At 34.6% G+C, this 16,607-nt stretch overlaps 1 protein-coding gene across 3 annotated transcripts in view; it reads left to right on the forward strand.

Moving 5' to 3' along the window:
• LOC139438386 (ubiquitin carboxyl-terminal hydrolase 9X-like) overlaps positions 1-8,173 on the forward strand; it is a 160,252-nt gene extending 152,079 nt beyond the window's left edge. For all 3 annotated transcript variants that reach the window (XM_071213501.1, XM_071213502.1, XM_071213503.1), the window contains exons 39-45: positions 606-791; positions 1,292-1,512; positions 1,601-1,689; positions 4,087-4,243; positions 4,396-4,608; positions 4,996-5,091; positions 6,530-8,173. In XM_071213501.1, coding sequence (XP_071069602.1) covers positions 606-791; positions 1,292-1,512; positions 1,601-1,689; positions 4,087-4,243; positions 4,396-4,608; positions 4,996-5,091; positions 6,530-6,664 — 1,097 coding nt within the window. In that variant the 3' untranslated portion in view covers positions 6,665-8,173. The remainder of the gene's footprint in view (positions 1-605; positions 792-1,291; positions 1,513-1,600; positions 1,690-4,086; positions 4,244-4,395; positions 4,609-4,995; positions 5,092-6,529) is intronic.
• The last annotated feature ends 8,434 nt before the right edge of the window (positions 8,174-16,607 follow it).

The following is a 16,607-nucleotide window of genomic DNA, read 5'->3' on the forward strand; positions in this document are numbered from 1 at the left end:
TTGAGTTTTTTTTAAAAAAAACATGTTGTACCCCTAAGTGGAGAAGTTCAATAAACAGTTATGGATATGTTCTGGATTTTGTAATCACCTGTATAAATAGATTATTTAGAATAAATTTGTTCACAAGGAAAGCATGTGATGTGATGAAATAGCTAGCCTCAAATTTGAGAAAGACCAAATTTTAAGAGACAGTTGTGGAGGAACCCACAAATAAGATCAAGGAGAAATAGCCAGAATGTTTGTTTATTTTGGGGAAAAAAGACAAAGAAAAAAATTGTATTTCTCATTTAATTTTGTGTCTATTTTTATCATTTTGTCTTATGGCGAGAATTGTAAGCTAGGCCCCTCTAAACTCTAGGTTCTCGAAACTACATTTTCCTTACAGCCCAGTATAATGGGAATGCCATTTTCATGATCATGATGTCACAATTAAGATTTGAATTTCTTGTAGTTAAATTAATATTTTTTCTATAATTTGTTCTTTACATGTTGAACAAAGAGAAAAAGCTTTTTTAATCAGAAAAATTACATGCTTTTATTTTGGATAATACACCTTAAATTAATGTAGCACTTGCTGCCTTTTCTCTCACCCTTTTTTCTTGTAGGTATGGCAGAAAAGACACAGCTTCTGAAATTAAGTGTACCTGCTACCTTTATGCTTGTGTCTTTAGATGAAGGACCAGGTCCTCCAATCAAATATCAGTATGCTGAGTTAGGCAAGTTGTACTCAGTAGTGTCTCAGTTGATCCGCTGTTGCAATGTCTCGTCAAGAATGCAGTCTGCAATCAATGGTAAAAAAGATCATGATCCATTCTTTACAATAATTTTAAAACAGTGCTTAACTTGGGTAGAACTTGACTGAAAATAATTGTGAAAATGTATAAAATTAAGTAAGAGTCTTAAAATACTGTATTTTTAGTTTAATATTTTACATGTTGGCAAAGGACATTTTTCTGTGTACAACAAGTATAATAAAATTAATGAACTGGCTGTTTTAAGACTTTTTAACTAGAACATTTTCATCCTCAGGTTAGAATTTTTGTTTTTAGTAAAGTATGTGTAGCTTAGTGGCTGAGCTCTTGCTTTGCATATATTTAAGGACCCAGGTTTAGTCACCAGTACCTCTTTAAAAAAAAAAAGAATTTTTATTTTTTATTTTTGCATTATTATAAATTCTTTATGTGTGCTTAACAAACTTAATTTACAATCAGTTATTTTTCTAATTAAAAAATTCAGTATAATAATTTTGTGGAGATGTCTGTTTGTCTTTCATTGATAAAATCTGTTCTAGGTAATCCTCCTCTTCCCAATCCTTTTGGCGACCCTAATTTATCACAGCCTATAATGCCAATTCAGCAGAATGTGGCAGATATTTTATTTGTGAGAACAAGTTATGTGAAGAAAATTATTGAGGACTGCAGTAACTCAGAGGAAACTATCAAATTGCTTCGTTTTTGCTGCTGGGAGAATCCTCAGTTCTCATCTACAGTCCTCAGTGAACTTCTCTGGCAGGTTAATGAAAAATAAACATCCTTACATCTCTATAATTTGATTCATTATTTCTTTACTAAGTAATCCACCATGTTTTACCTATTTTTAGGTTGCATATTCATATACTTATGAACTCCGGCCATATTTGGATCTACTTTTACAAATTTTACTGATTGAGGACTCCTGGCAGACTCACAGGTGCATACTCTTTGCTACCACAATAACTTAGCTTCTAGAAAAAAACTGAAATTGACTGTAGCCAAATAAAAGTCTTCAAATTCTATTAAAGATTTTTCTTAAAACAAAAAAAGTCATACCTTTTTTCACAATTTTATTTCATTTTTATCTGTATCGTAAATTGCCCCAGTTTTATAATTATAAGTAGTTTTTTACCTTTCATTTAGTGTTGTTGTTTTTATTTTTTTTATTTATTTATTTTTAAAGATTTATTTATTTCTCTCCCCTCCCCGCCCCCCACCCCGGTTGTCTGTTCTCTGTGTCTATTTGCTGCATCTTGTTTCTTTGTGTGCTTCTGTTGTTGTCAGCGGCACGGGAATCTGTGTCTCTTTTCTTGTTGCATCATCTTGTGTCAGCTTTCCGTGTGGGTGGCGCCATTCTTAGGCAGGCTGCACTTTGTTTCGTGCTGGGCGGCTCTTTGCACATGGAGCTCCCCTACGCGGGAGACACCCCTGCGTGGCAGGGCACTCCTTGCGCACATCAGCACTGCACATGGGCCAGCTGCACACAGGTCAAGGAGGTCTGGGGTTTGAACCGCAGACCTCCCATGTGGTAGACGGACGCCCTAACCACTGGGCCAAGTCCGCTGCCCAGGTGTTGTTGTTTTTAAATTAAATTCTATTTAATAATATTTTAGGATTACTTTAGTCATTTTAAGAATGAAAACAAAACCTTAAAAAATAAATTTTTGTTAAAATATAGAATAACAATGTTTTAAAGACAAATCGTTATAGTCTTGAATTTCAAAGAGGCTTGAGATACTAAATTTTTTTAATTAATATTTTCAGTTATTACCCAATTTACCATCGTTGATTCCAAGGAGATAACTAATGTTGAGAAAAATATTAAACCAAAAGCCAATTGCTATAAAACAAAAATGTTAGAAGTTCTAGAAGCAGTCATTTATTACTGCATTAATTATTGAGTACTTATTTAAGTCTGATGAGAGTACTTATTTAAGTCTGATAACAATTCTTTAAAAGTTTTGTTATGTTCTTTTTTTGTTTTAATAGAATCTAATTTTTTACCATTTTCTTTAAAGAAAATTATAAGCACACACAATTTACTTTGGGATTTCTAGTATTTGCTTTGGTTAGTCATATCTTAGCTATCATATTTCACTAAAGCATGTCTTAAGGGAAAGCTCTAAGTGCTGGATTAAATGTGAAAAAGTGTGGACTTTTTATAATAAAGTTAGTAAGGATTTGTTATTATGAGCCAAGCTGAAAGTTGTTTTTCATCTAGAGAACTTAAATTTGTTCCATAGAATCATCTGGTAGTAATAGAGCATCTACTATGTGCCAGAAACTGTTCTGTGCATCATAGAATAAAACAGGCAAAAATAATAGTGACAAAAAAAGGCATTATAAACAGTGATGAGGTATAAATGTCATTTCATTAATTTAACAAAACTGAATCATAAAAACAGAACACACACACTACATTGTTTCAAGAGAAGTCACATATTTTTTGTCTCATGATTAGACTTTAAAGATTTGCTGAAATGCAGCTTATATAATGATACATATATTCAGAAAAAAACTTGCTTTTGATTTGGAATATAATAACATTCTATTAAATAAAAATGAGTGATGTAAAGGGGGAAGCTTTTTCTAATTACTTACTGTGCAGGTAAAGATACCAAAGAAAGAAAGTACATTCTTGCCCATAAATAATTTTTAAAATTGATTCATGGAGAGAACAGGAACAATTCACTATAGAAAATGTTATACTGTATATCAGCTAGAACTGAAATGAAAGATTAATCATTAGCAAATCAGCCAAAAATACTGTTGCCAGTGAAAATTGTTTTAACCCACCAAGTGTATTTTCTAATTATTATAATTTAAATCAAATGATAGCACCATTTATTTCATAGTCATTGAACCCTAACTTTATCTAATAAGATTCAATCTAATAAATATTTAATCTATAAAATGAACTAAATCTTAACTAAAGTATTCTCAACCAATACAATCATGAAGACTATACAAGGTGTCATTAACTTTAAGAAAAATATCTCCTTACAGTTAGTGTCCTGAATTCAATTTTAATAATTTAATTTAATATACCAAAATCATTTGGATTGACAAAAATTTGTAAATGCTGAGTTTCTAGAGTCAATGCTGACTTCAGCTTACTGGCTCTGATGTCATTGGGCATACAGCTTAACCTCTCTGTTCCTGTATTGTTTTGATTTGTTTTTGCTTTTTTCCTGTTAAATGAATTTACTGATCTCTAAGGTTAATTAGATTAAATTATTACTTCAAAAACTTATATTGAGTGGCATGTAGTAGATGTTAATAAATGTTAGTTTACTGATAGGTATTAAATATTTTGCATATGGTTGTTTTATAGAATACATAATGCACTTAAAGGAATCCCAGATGACCGAGATGGGCTGTTTGATACAATCCAACGCTCTAAGAATCACTATCAAAAAAGAGCATACCAATGTATAAAATGTATGGTAGCCTTATTTAGCAATTGCCCTGTTGCTTACCAAATCTTACAGGTGAGCGTTTTCTTAAAATTTTATATAAATCTAAATCAGAATTAAGGATTGTTTAAAAGAAAAGGAATCATGAAAATTTAGACTTGGCATTTCAAGGTGACTTAAAATTATTCCAAATGGTTTTACATATATAATTTTATTTCCTTTTGAAGGGTAATGGAGATCTTAAAAGAAAGTGGACCTGGGCAGTTGAATGGCTTGGAGATGAACTTGAAAGAAGACCATACACTGGCAACCCTCAGTACACTTACAATAATTGGTCTCCTCCAGTACAAAGCAATGAAACATCAAATGGTTATTTCTTAGAGCGATCACATAGTGCTAGGATGACACTTGCAAAAGCTTGTGAACTCTGTCCGGAGGAGGTAAAAAAAAAACTTTTAAGTTCCACCAGAGGGCAGGAGATAGAAAATGGAAGAAAGAAAAGTGACTATTTCATAGGCCAGTGTTTATATATTAATGATAGTGAAAAAATAATGGTTTTGCAGTTCTGTTTGCTTTAATGATTAATATTATATGGATTTGTTCTTAATACGAGTGCTTCATTTGGAAATGATTTGTGTCAAATTGCCTAAATCATTTTTCACAAGAGCCAAACTTTTTTGTTGTTGTAAAAATTGTATTATCTGCGGTACAAGAAAAGCTTTAAAGAGGTCAGCTTTGTGGATTTTTAAAACTTGAAGAGATTAAAAATAATTTTGAAGTTGCTTATCTAGTTTAACTCTTTATCTCTTTAAATATATATAAAATAGGAGCCAAATGACCAAGATGCCCCAGATGAACATGAGTTGTCTGCACCTGAAGATGTACCATTATATCCCCATTTACCTGGATCTCAATGTCATCAGGTAAACAGGAATTGTATGCACTTTTTATCCCCGAAGCCAGCTTTTGTACCTTATTTAAAGGGTGGTCAACTTAAAAAATATGTGTATATTTTATAACTTAACTAGCTTTGACTGTAAAATGATAAAGGGATTATCCAGAGCAGCCATAGGAATATCATCAGAAGGAAATTGGTTGGGGTGAATTCATTTTGCATGTTTCAGCCTGACTTCATGCTATTCTTTTTCTGCCTAGGTACCTCTCTTCTGCTGGTATCTAGAGTTAATAAAATTATGTGACATTTCACATCAACATAAATTTTATGATCTTTGGTAAATGTTAATAGTAAGATTTTCTCGGTTATTTTTTCCTAAGGTTCAGTGGCAATAAATCCTTTTAAAGTTTAAGGATTTGGCTAATATCAATAAATGGTTAACTTAAAAAGTTATAATTAAAATACAAATTTAAAATAAATCCTAAAAAATGAAAATCTTTCATCTTAAAACAAGTTTTTGGAGAAAGTTTCTGATAAGTTTGTTCTGGATTTAAACCATAAAAGTGACAAATTCAGATTATTTACAGTAGTGGTTTTATAAGATGCATCAGAATCATCTAAGGGACTTCTTAAAACAGCCCTGGACCCATCCTCAGGACTTTAGATTTAATTGGTCTAGGGTAAAGACCAAGAATTTACATTTTGATCAGCTTCAAAGTGATGCTAATGCTGTAGGAACCACACTTTGGAAAACCATTTTTCTTAGAACAGTTTTTAGGTTATGCCAAAACTTTTTCTGTGAACATAAAATTACATTTCATCACAATCTCTCCAATTTATGTGAGCATTTCATAAAAACACATTTTATGACATGGCCCTCCTTTTCTTTACAATTTAATAGTGGATTTGTAAGTTACCACTCGAAAGTTATAGTGTTATTCACTCAACAGTTGTACCAAAACAATGTTAAGTGTTTTTAACTACCTTAACTATCTTTTCTTCATAATACTTCTCTGTTGATATATACTCAGGCTATATATTAGAGATTTTTCAAAAATGTTTTCTGCTGTCAGATTCATGGATCAGGTCTGGTTGGTAAATTTCCCTTTGAAAGTTTAACTTTGTCAAGAAATAAATTTATAGTTGTGTTTTACTGATAGGCAGACATCATCAAAAACAATAATTCATCATACTGCATAGAATTCTTTCCCTCTGCATATTAATGCCTTGCTTCCTGACCTGCTGTAGATGTCATGTTAGCAGATTGTAACTTACTGTTTATAATTTCTATTATTTGATGATTTGAGGGTTGTGTTTACATTAGCTTTGATGTTAAAATCTGCTTATTTTTTTACAACAGAAGTGTGGGAATTTTTTTTAAAAGGTCACAGGAATAAAAGAAATTAGGTTTTTTTTAGTCTAATACTTGAAAAAGTTTGACATTCAGGTCTCTTTGCCCCTCTCAGAATAATCCTGCGAATGGACAGCCATATACAGGGCCAGCAGCACATCACTTGAACAACCCTCAAAGAACTGGGCAACGAGCACAAGAAAATTTTGAAAGCAGTGAAGAAATGTCCCCACCTCAAACAAAGGATTAACGGAATCCACATAAATAACTGGTTGCTTTAAGAAGGTGAACTCAGGCCTTACAGTCCAAACTTTTTCTTTGCCTGGCTAGTATTTAAAATTAGAGACAACTATTCCTAATGAACATAGAGTTGAAAGTTTGTTCACTGTCTCATTTGCAGAAATTTGCTGTCACTTTATAAGCCTCCTGCAGAGGAAACTGTATAGTGTTTTGTAATAAATAGCTGATGCTAACGTGTAAATGACTAAGATGTATATTATATATAATGTTTGGTTGTTCATTCTTAAGGAAAAAAATATTTGATGAGAATCAGAGATGTACAAAAACAACAAAAATTAATTTTCTTGTTATGTCCATTGCACTCTGCAACCACTACTGCTTTCTTCATGTCAGTTGGATCAGTTCCTTTACAAAAGAAAACAGTAACATAGAAGAGCCCATCAATATCAACTACACCAATCGTTTCTTGTTAATTCATTGATATCGGAGCCGAATAAGGCCGAAAGGTAACTCTTGAATTCTGAGAATGATATGGAAAATTGATGATGTAACATTGTTTCTAGAACTTTTTCATTGCCTTTTTATTCTGGAGTTAGGTTAACCCTTTAAAGCTGAACTTATGCTATAATATATAGCATGACTTCACAGCAAATTTGTGTAGCCATTGAGAAAAAAAAATGTTACCAGAATGATAGCAGTTGTCACAAGTGACAGCTGTCCAAGTGTCAGAGCTTTTACTTCATACATTTAGAATAAACATGAAAGAAGGGAGAAATATAACAGTTTGCAGTTGCATACATGTTCACATTTAATGTTCAACAGTTCTGACAGCTCAGTCTCTTAATGGATAACAGCAATTTAAAAATATTTTTTAAAATAAGCAAAAAATTGCTGTCCCAAAATATGGGGAACTTAATAGGAGACATATTTGGTGTGCTTTTATTTTTTTTAAGAGTTTATTAGGTTACTCTTCTAAAATTTCCTTTTACTGGTTCCCATGAAATGGATGTCATCAGAATCCCACAGTACTCTGAAATTCCAAGACACCAAGATTTCTGACTGATTTTCTACTCAGTAACAATTTTACCTGAAAGCAAAAATTGTCTTAGCTACATTTCCACTATTCCAAAATTATTTTGTTAAACATGGAGTCTGAGTTAGACTATATAATTCAGAGGTACATTTCAAAATAAACATTTGTTTAAAGATTCCAAGAAACTCCTAAGTTACTACTACTGTAAAGGATAATTAGCAACTTGAATATGTATAATATTTTGGAAACTGTCTAAAAACCAAATATCTCTGCAAACGGATACAGCCTGTTCTTTACTATTTAAATATTTTGCTGTTTTGTTTTATAGAAATTATTTTGCTGAATTCACAAATAGAATTTGATTTAAGAAGAATTTGTCCTGTGGTGTATGTGTTTAGTTGGGTTTTTTGTTGTCTGATAGCTTTTTTTATTGTTGTTAACCTTTTGTTTTGATCTTAAGGATTGCACATTAAAATTTTTTGCCTAGCATGCCTCACCATGATACTGATTTGAGGACTTCAGGTACATTGAGATTCTACACCTTAAAGGAAAAGCAAACAAAAACCCTTTACCAAGTAGTTGGGGTGGGGAGTAGGGGATTAAGATTATTGGGCACTGTAAAAATCCATAACATAATCTTATACTTTAGGTATATTTTTATATATTTATATGATTTAATGAACATTAGCAATAACCAATTACTAGGAAAATTTTTTTACAAAAAGCTATATTTGAACTGAACAAAACAAATAATTAAAATTAAAAGATAAGAGTGTTTAAGAAAAAAGTTTTGGTATCTTATTTGCAGAACCCTGTATATGCAGAACCCTAAGTTTTCTGTAAAATTAGGAATTTAAAACCAGAAAGTGTCTGTCTTTAACTTTTAATTATATTTTATCTGAATTTGTTAAACTGAGAAAAACTGTTGGTAGTTTTAATTTAAAATTATAAGTTTCCCTAGCAGTTAAAGAAATGGATTATTTTATTTGGACCATTCCTATCATCAGAAACATCAGTTTAGAGGGGATTCATATTTTCTGGGCCTTTGAAAGTTTTACTTTCAGTACATAAGAAAAATATCCTTTTTCTTTTTCATACAGATTATATTCTAAGTTACTTTGAATGAATTTACAGATCTCCTTAAATGAAGGGTAATGATTTATTTTTCCCTCAGTTTGGAGAAATCTTATCAGTGTCGTAACTACAAATGAGACAAAATTAATTAAGACAATTTTTTTGTTTGTGTACTTGGAAATTTTAATAAGATGCATGCTATATTGTATGGAGAGTGTGATGGTGCTTTTCAAGTCTTACTTTAAAATAGCACATTTTAATATCAGTCTAAAAATTTCCTAAGTATTGTCGCCCTCAACTGATTTCTTGACTCATACATATTCCAATTAAATGATTGTTAATTTGTGTAATCCATAACATATCAGAATTTTAACTATTGAAGATATTTCAGTTGTAAATTCTATGTGTATGTGAACAAAGATTTTGTCTTTTGGGATCTACACAAATTGATAATCAAGTCATTTGATTATCTAATTTTTCCAGAAACCAAATCTCCCTGAAACAGCAGTGTCTGATAGAGGTGGATAAAAATGTAATAATTGTTACTCAAAATCTTCACCATAATCACATTGTCAACATAAAGTAGCATGGCCTAAAGCCCCATTTAAAGAAAGGCAATTTTATTAGACAGGAAGACACCCAAGCATTCTTTGAACAAGAGCTCTATAGATAAGATTCAAGCTACACACTGAGGAAATTAAAATCATAATTTCCCTTAGCAGTTGTTGTTACTAAGGAAAAAAGCCACTCCGTACTGGTTTTCTAGGAAAGCATTACCAAAATTGATCTTATATTTATGTGAGTCTTTAGTTTTTTACAACATTTCGGGTTTGATAAGTCACTGCATAAGTATTAATTTTAATTTATTGCCTATTGTACTTAAAATGAAATGATTTTGCATTTGCATTGAATTAGTACTTTTGCTCCAAATGTAGAGGTTAAAAAAAGAAAGAAGATGCACCATATTTTAAAATTACTGATATTTCTTCAAAATCTAGATACTCCTAAGGAAAGTGCATCACCTAAACCATCATACTACTTGTCAGCTTTTTAAAACCAATAGACCCACTCAATGTTTGTGTCTAGATTCTCTTTAAATTTTTAAAATACACACGGCTTACAAGTTAATTCTTTTTTTGTTGTTGTTTAATTTAAACAAGGTTTTGAACAAAGGGCAAATTAGGAGTAGAATGGAATAGCCTTGAAGGGAATTAAGAAAAGGAAATGTTTACAAATAAAGGAATTCAACCTACCTTTATGTATCCAGAGTGCTCAACTGGCATATGAACAGATGAAAGATTTAAGTCTCTGAGATATATTTTAAAAGTATAATGCTAATAATTGGTTCAAATAAAAAAGGCAGAAAGCCATGTGTAGGGAAACTGTAAACAAGTCTAACTCTGTTACATTGTGGAACATATATTCTGAAATAAGGTCCCTTGACAGAATGTCTAATTCCTGAGATTGTCTGCCCTGCTTATAGAGTCTAGATATCTCTAGAGCCCTCAGGAGCCCTGCTGTTTGAGGCACAGTTTACTGTGGCAGTCAAAATCCTTCTGAGATATGCCTAAGCGTTACCTCTGGAATGACCTTCTAATTCACTTTGAAATCTCTTAGCCATAAAAACTCATTTGTATTTAGTATTTTTCCCCTTTTGGTCAGGGTCTTTTTCCAAACGTATCTCTAGTTGGTGCTTGGTAATAATACTTCAGTGCCATGGAGGCTTATCCCCAGGAGTCCTGTCCCATGTGGGTAAGGGGGTGGGGAGGAGGCAGTAGGCACTTATGCACTGGCTTAGAGAGATGCCAGATTTGAGCAACAAGTAGGCTTTCAGGAGGTAATTCTTAGGCAGTATATAATTCTAGGCTAAGTTTCAACTTTGGGGCAAAGGTTCATAAATAAAAGCATCAATATCAAGGGCCTGGTATAATGGTCTGTCTTCACTCACTGCACATGTACTCCAGAGATTCTTGCCACACTCAGAGAATGTAGCAGGACAATGTCCAGCTATGGGAATTCAGTATTCTTTTGGTTACTGTGTGGGTGTCCACCCACTAAGTTCACATCAGAACAACTCAAAAATCCTCTCTTTCTGATTGAAGAGTTTGCTGTTTAAAAATGCCCCTTAATCCAGAGAAATGAGGGAAGTTACAGTGAAAATTCAAGACTAATTCTCAAACATTGGACTTGCCTTTGTTTTTAGATACCTGTAAATAGCATGTTTGTTCACATACTCTTAAGAAACATGATATCCTTGGAAATCTGTTAATACTTTCTAAAACTGGATTACCTGGGTTAAGCAACACAAATACTACGAATTTTCATCAGGTTTTTTTCTTTTTTTTCTTTCATTTGCATTTAGGTTCTATCTTAATAATATGTTTTCTTAAAAACAGAGTTAGAAAACTAATCATGAACGGAAACTTTTGCTTTTTGTGCTTTTTTTTCATGTAGAAAACTCCCACATTAAATCTGTAAAGGTTAGAATTTTAACTTTTTGTACCTGTATGAGTACACCTACCTGAATAAGAAGCTGTATATCCAATATTTTAAACTGGTTCGTTGTAATCTGATCATTTTATAGGTAGTTTCATAAACCAAAAGCAATTGTTTGATTTTTATTCTTATCAGTATACCTTACGGTGAAATTTTAAAACTCAATATACATAACAATTTACAATTCAGTTAGAAATGTTCTTAAAACTTTCTGTGAAACAAAAATTGCTATAATAACGGCACTCCTTAAATGTATGAAATTCAAGAAGAGTAAATAAAAAGTTAACTAGCATGAGAAATCCAGCAACAAGTGTAGTCAAATTCTGCAGTTGCTTTAAAGAAAAATACTGTATTTTCATCAAATAAACGATGTAACACTAAGAACAAAATTTCAGTAAAAACTTGCACAATAATCGACTAAATGACATATTATTTCAGGGGTTTTAAATATAGAGGGTTAAACTTTAGTCCTTTAAAATCAGACATTTAAAGTCAAATGAATAGAACCTCCTTTGTCAGTAATCCATATTCTGACATATTTTCCTTTTACATTGAAAAACAGAGGCTTTTTGTTCACCTTGTTTGTATTGGCTTACTAAAATATAGAAAGCCTATGTTATTTTTATTTAATGTTAGCAAAGCTTCCCAATTGAGAGGTTTCTGAAGAAAAATCTGAAACTTATAGGAGACCACAAATAATGAAAGTTTTCCATGAAGGCTTGAGATTTTTGTTCCATAGCCCCGTTTTCTTTTCATATACATTGTAGTCAAGACTAACAACACTAATCCAGTAATTCTTAACAAGGTATCCATGAATTTGAACAGAAATTCAAAAAACATTATTCTGGGGATATGTTGGTGCAGGTGTGATATTAAATAAATGTAGTGTGGACTTAGTAAGGGGCCAGTGGTTTTCACCAGACTGGCAAAGGGGTCTGTGGAGCAAAATAAGTTAGGAATTCATGCTGTAATCTTTAGGCTTTAAAATTTGAATTTTTCAGCTATTTCTAGATGCTTTATTTGGTTTTGAAAGCATTTTCTCAATAGAATGAAATAACTTCCTAGTCTTTTGAGAAAGTGGTGGATGATGTGGACGTGGTTAAATACCTTCATGGAAGATCATGAAAACAATTTGTTTCAATCAGGTAGGTGTATTAAGTGTAATTGTTGGAAGGAGGGGCAAGATGGCAGAATAAGGAGCCCCAAGAGTCAGCTCAGGGCAGTTAGTAATTACCCCGAGCTATTTGGAGCACCTGTTTGGGCCCCTGGAGACCAGAAGAGCATCCTGCTACATCCTTGAAGGAATGGAAGGAGGAGACTACCCTTCTGCCGAGAGGATTTGTGAGTAGAGCTCTCCACGCAATGCAGACCGGTGCCCATCCTTCACTGGAGGCACAAGCTGCCATAGGAACTATTTTGTGGCTGGAGGTGGAAGCTGCATTTCCACAAATGGGGGAGGAAGAGACAGATGGCCACCAACCTTAGCTACTGATTAGAAATAGTGGCCAGCTAAAATATAATCCCAAGAACAACTAAAGTCTGAACTTAGTAGAAGTCAGAAACTGGTAGCCACCATTTTAACTCCACCCCCAGCATGAGGGGAAAGCAGGGTGACTGAAAATCACAGTGAAAATAGGGTCTGACTTCTTTCCACCCAGATCAGATGGCCGCCAAAGCCTAGGCTCCGTTTCCACCTCTGGCAGGGAGGAAACTGGTGGGCCCTGCACCATCCTCACAGGGTAGCTGCAGGCACGTTCAGGCACAGATTGAAAACTTGGGGCTCTTATCACCACACTGCAATAGGATAGAGGAACTGAGTTTCCTGAGCTTCTCTGGGCTACTGCTGGGTGCTTTCAGGCCATGCAAACTTGTTGAGCATGTTCAATTCCACCTCCACCTCTCCAACCCCAAAGATAGGTTGGGGTTTGGGATTTCTTCAGTCTCTGAGGAACCACAGGTGCTTTCAGCACACACAAACTGAATACATTGGCACTTGTAACTCCATCCCTCCCCCCAAAAAGTTAAGAAAGGAGCGGTGTTTTCTTAAACTCTGTCTGCAGGTGATTTCAGTGCGCACAGACTGAATAATCAGACATTTATAGCTCCATTCCTGCCCCCAAGTAAGAAAGGAGGGGAACTGGGTTTCCTCAGCCTTTCTGGGCAACAGCAGGCACTTTGGGCCTATGTGGCCTGTACTGGTGGCTGCTTGTGGATCCATCCTAACACCCTAAGCAGGATAGGAGGGGGTTGGTGTTTCCTAAACCTCTCTAGGCAACAGCAGGTTACTCTTGGACTACAAGGACTGCACCGTTGAGTGTCAGAGTTCTGTTCCAGAAGGGAGACTGCCTCACAGGTAACTGCATACATGTTCAGCCCAGACTTCAGGGGTTCCATCCCCAATGCTGAAGGGGGGTGAGGTGGGGCTGCTGCTACATCAGTTTACCTCAGCAACTGTGGTCATTTGGATATGCATGTCATAGATTAGTGCTCATAACTGCAGTTCCATCCTGTCCCAGGCAGAGAAGGAAAGGGCATGAAGCTTCATCAGTCTCCCTAGACAACTACAGGCTTGGCCTACATGATTTGGGTTAATACACACAGCTGTGAGTTTGTTCCTACCCCTGACAGGGGGGAAAGTTGGGAGAAACTTCATCAATCCCTGAGGCAATGTGGGCAGGTTCCATAGCTTACAGCACCAATTATATCCTCAGCTCCTACAACACAACCAACAATGGAGAAAAAAAAAATCCCTAAACTGCACCCAGAATAACTACATACATCCAGTAAGCCAGATGCCAAGACACCAACAAAAATTACAATCCATGTGAAGAAATTGGAAGCTATGGCCTCCGGATGACATAAAAGATGAGACAGCTTATCATAGATGTTCAAGTAAATCTTAATAATTTCAATGAGATGACTAAAGAGATTAAGGATATTAAAAAGATACTGGGTGAGCCAAAAATGAATTTGAAAGCATTCATAGAAAAATAGTGATCTTAAGGGAATGAAAGGTACAATAAATGAAATTAAAAATACACTGGAGGCATATAATAGCCGATTTGAGGAGATGGAGGGAAGGATATGTAAACTGAAGACATGGACTCCAAAAGCAAATATACAACTGAACATGTAAAGAAAATAATGGAAAAAAATTGAACAGGGCCTCAGGGAACTAAATGATGGCAAGAGAAATGCAAACATATATGTCATGGAAGACCCAGAAGGAGAAGAGAAAGGTAAAGGGACAAAAACAATATTTGAAGAAATAATGCTTTGAAAATTTATCATGCTATTGAAGGATATAGATATCTGTGTCCCAAGAAGCACAACGTACTCCCATCTGAATAAACTTATTTGCCCGTCAGGTGAAAACCGTGGACCCCTTACTAAGTCCGCACTATACTGTGTATTATTTAATAAATATATCACACCTGCAACAATACCATCCCCACAAGAATTTTTTTTTAGTCAATTCAAGCTCATGTACTACTCCTTGTTAAAAACCCTGAAATAAACCAATTCTGAGACACTTAGTAATAAGAATGTCAAATGTCAAAGAAAAAGAATTTTGAGAGCAGTCTTAAGAAAAACAAAGCATAACATATAAGGGATACCAGTAAAATAAGATTTCTCATCAGAAAGAAGGCAGTGTGGTATGATATATTTAAGATACTGCAATGGGGAAACTGCCAGCCAAGAATCTTACATACAGGAAGATTGTCTTTCAGAAATGAGGGTGAGTTTATAACAAAGGGACTGGCTTTGCATGGAAATACTAAAGGGAGTTTTACAGCCTGAAAAGAAAACGGGAGAGAGACTTGGAAGAGACTCTAGAAATGATGATTGTGTCAGTAACAGTAAGTGAAAGTGTCAAAAGAGTGGTGAAAATAAAATGTGATAGATAAAACCCAAAGGTCAAAATTGGTAAAACAAGAACTGCCTTTACAGTAATTACACTGAAAGCTAATGGATTAAATTCCCTGTATTAGTCAGTCAAAGGGGTGCCGATGCAAAATCAATTGGTTTTTGTTTTTGTTTTTTATCCTCCCTCCCCCTTTGCAGCTTGCTTGCTGTCTGCTCTCTGTGTCCATTGCTGCACACTCTTCTGTGTTTTCACTTGTCTCCTTTTTTGTTGTGTCACCTTGCTGAGTCAGCGCTCCGTGGTATGTGGGCTGGTGGCACTCTGTGGTGCCCAGGCTGGGCAGCTCTCTACAGCATGCAGGTGAGCCTGCCTTCACAAGGAGGCCCCGGGATGCAAACCCAGGGCCTCCCATACAGTAGACAAGAGCCCAACTGATTGAGCCACAGCTGCTTCCCTCAGTTGGATTTTATAAAGGTATTTATTTGGGATAGCTTACAGTTACCAGACCTAAAATGTCAGTTACTTCCCTCACCAAAGTCTGTTGTCACATGTTGGAGTGCTATGACTGCCAACATCTGCAAGTGTTCAGGCTTCCTGGGTTCCTCTCTTCCTGAGGCTCATTTCTCTATGGGCTCAGCTGCTCTGCTCTGTCCACAAAGACATCTGTAGGCTATCAAATGAACAGCTCTGTCTCTCCCTGGGACTCTGCCATATCTGCTTCTCTGTTTACTTCCTGGGTTCTAGCTCAAAAACTCCAGCTCCCTTCTCTGAGGGATGGATTTTTGTAAGTAAAAGTGAAACCTCTGATTCCAATATAATATAATATGCCCAGAAGAAAAGATCAACTCACAAACAATATCAAACTCTCCCACTCCCCAATCCAGACACAGACTGGTGGAATGGATAAGAAAATATGAACCATTTCATATAAGACTCACCTTAAACCAAAGGATACTAATAGATTGAAAGTGAAAGACTGGAAAAATATATTCCATGCAACAACCAAAAAAAAAGAAAAAAAGCTGGAGTAGCTATACTTATTTCAAATGAAATAGACCTCAAAAGCAAAACTGTTACTAGAGACAAGGAAGGATTAAATATTAATAAAAGGAGCAATTCACCAGGGAGATATAACAACCATAAATATATACGCACCTAACCAGGTTGGCCCTCGATACATGAGGCAAACACTGGCAAAACTGAAGGGAGAAATAGGTGTCTCTACAATAATAGTTAAGACTTGTGAGTTGACACCACTCTCAACATTGGATAGAACATCTGGGCAGATGATCAACAAAGAAACAGAGAGCTAGAATAATATGATAAGTGGACTAATAGGCATATACAGAACATTACAGATGCTCTTATATCTTTCCCCAAGAGATAAGAAACATTGGATCAAAGAGCAGATCAAGGATAGTCTATGGATATACTAAGTATGGATATACTAAGAAGATTTAAAAGCTAAAACTGTTGTCAGTCTTA

The sequence above is a fragment of the Dasypus novemcinctus genome, chromosome Y (genome assembly GCF_030445035.2).
Source record: "Dasypus novemcinctus isolate mDasNov1 chromosome Y, mDasNov1.1.hap2, whole genome shotgun sequence".
NCBI classification, from domain to species: Eukaryota; Metazoa; Chordata; class Mammalia; order Cingulata; family Dasypodidae; genus Dasypus; species Dasypus novemcinctus.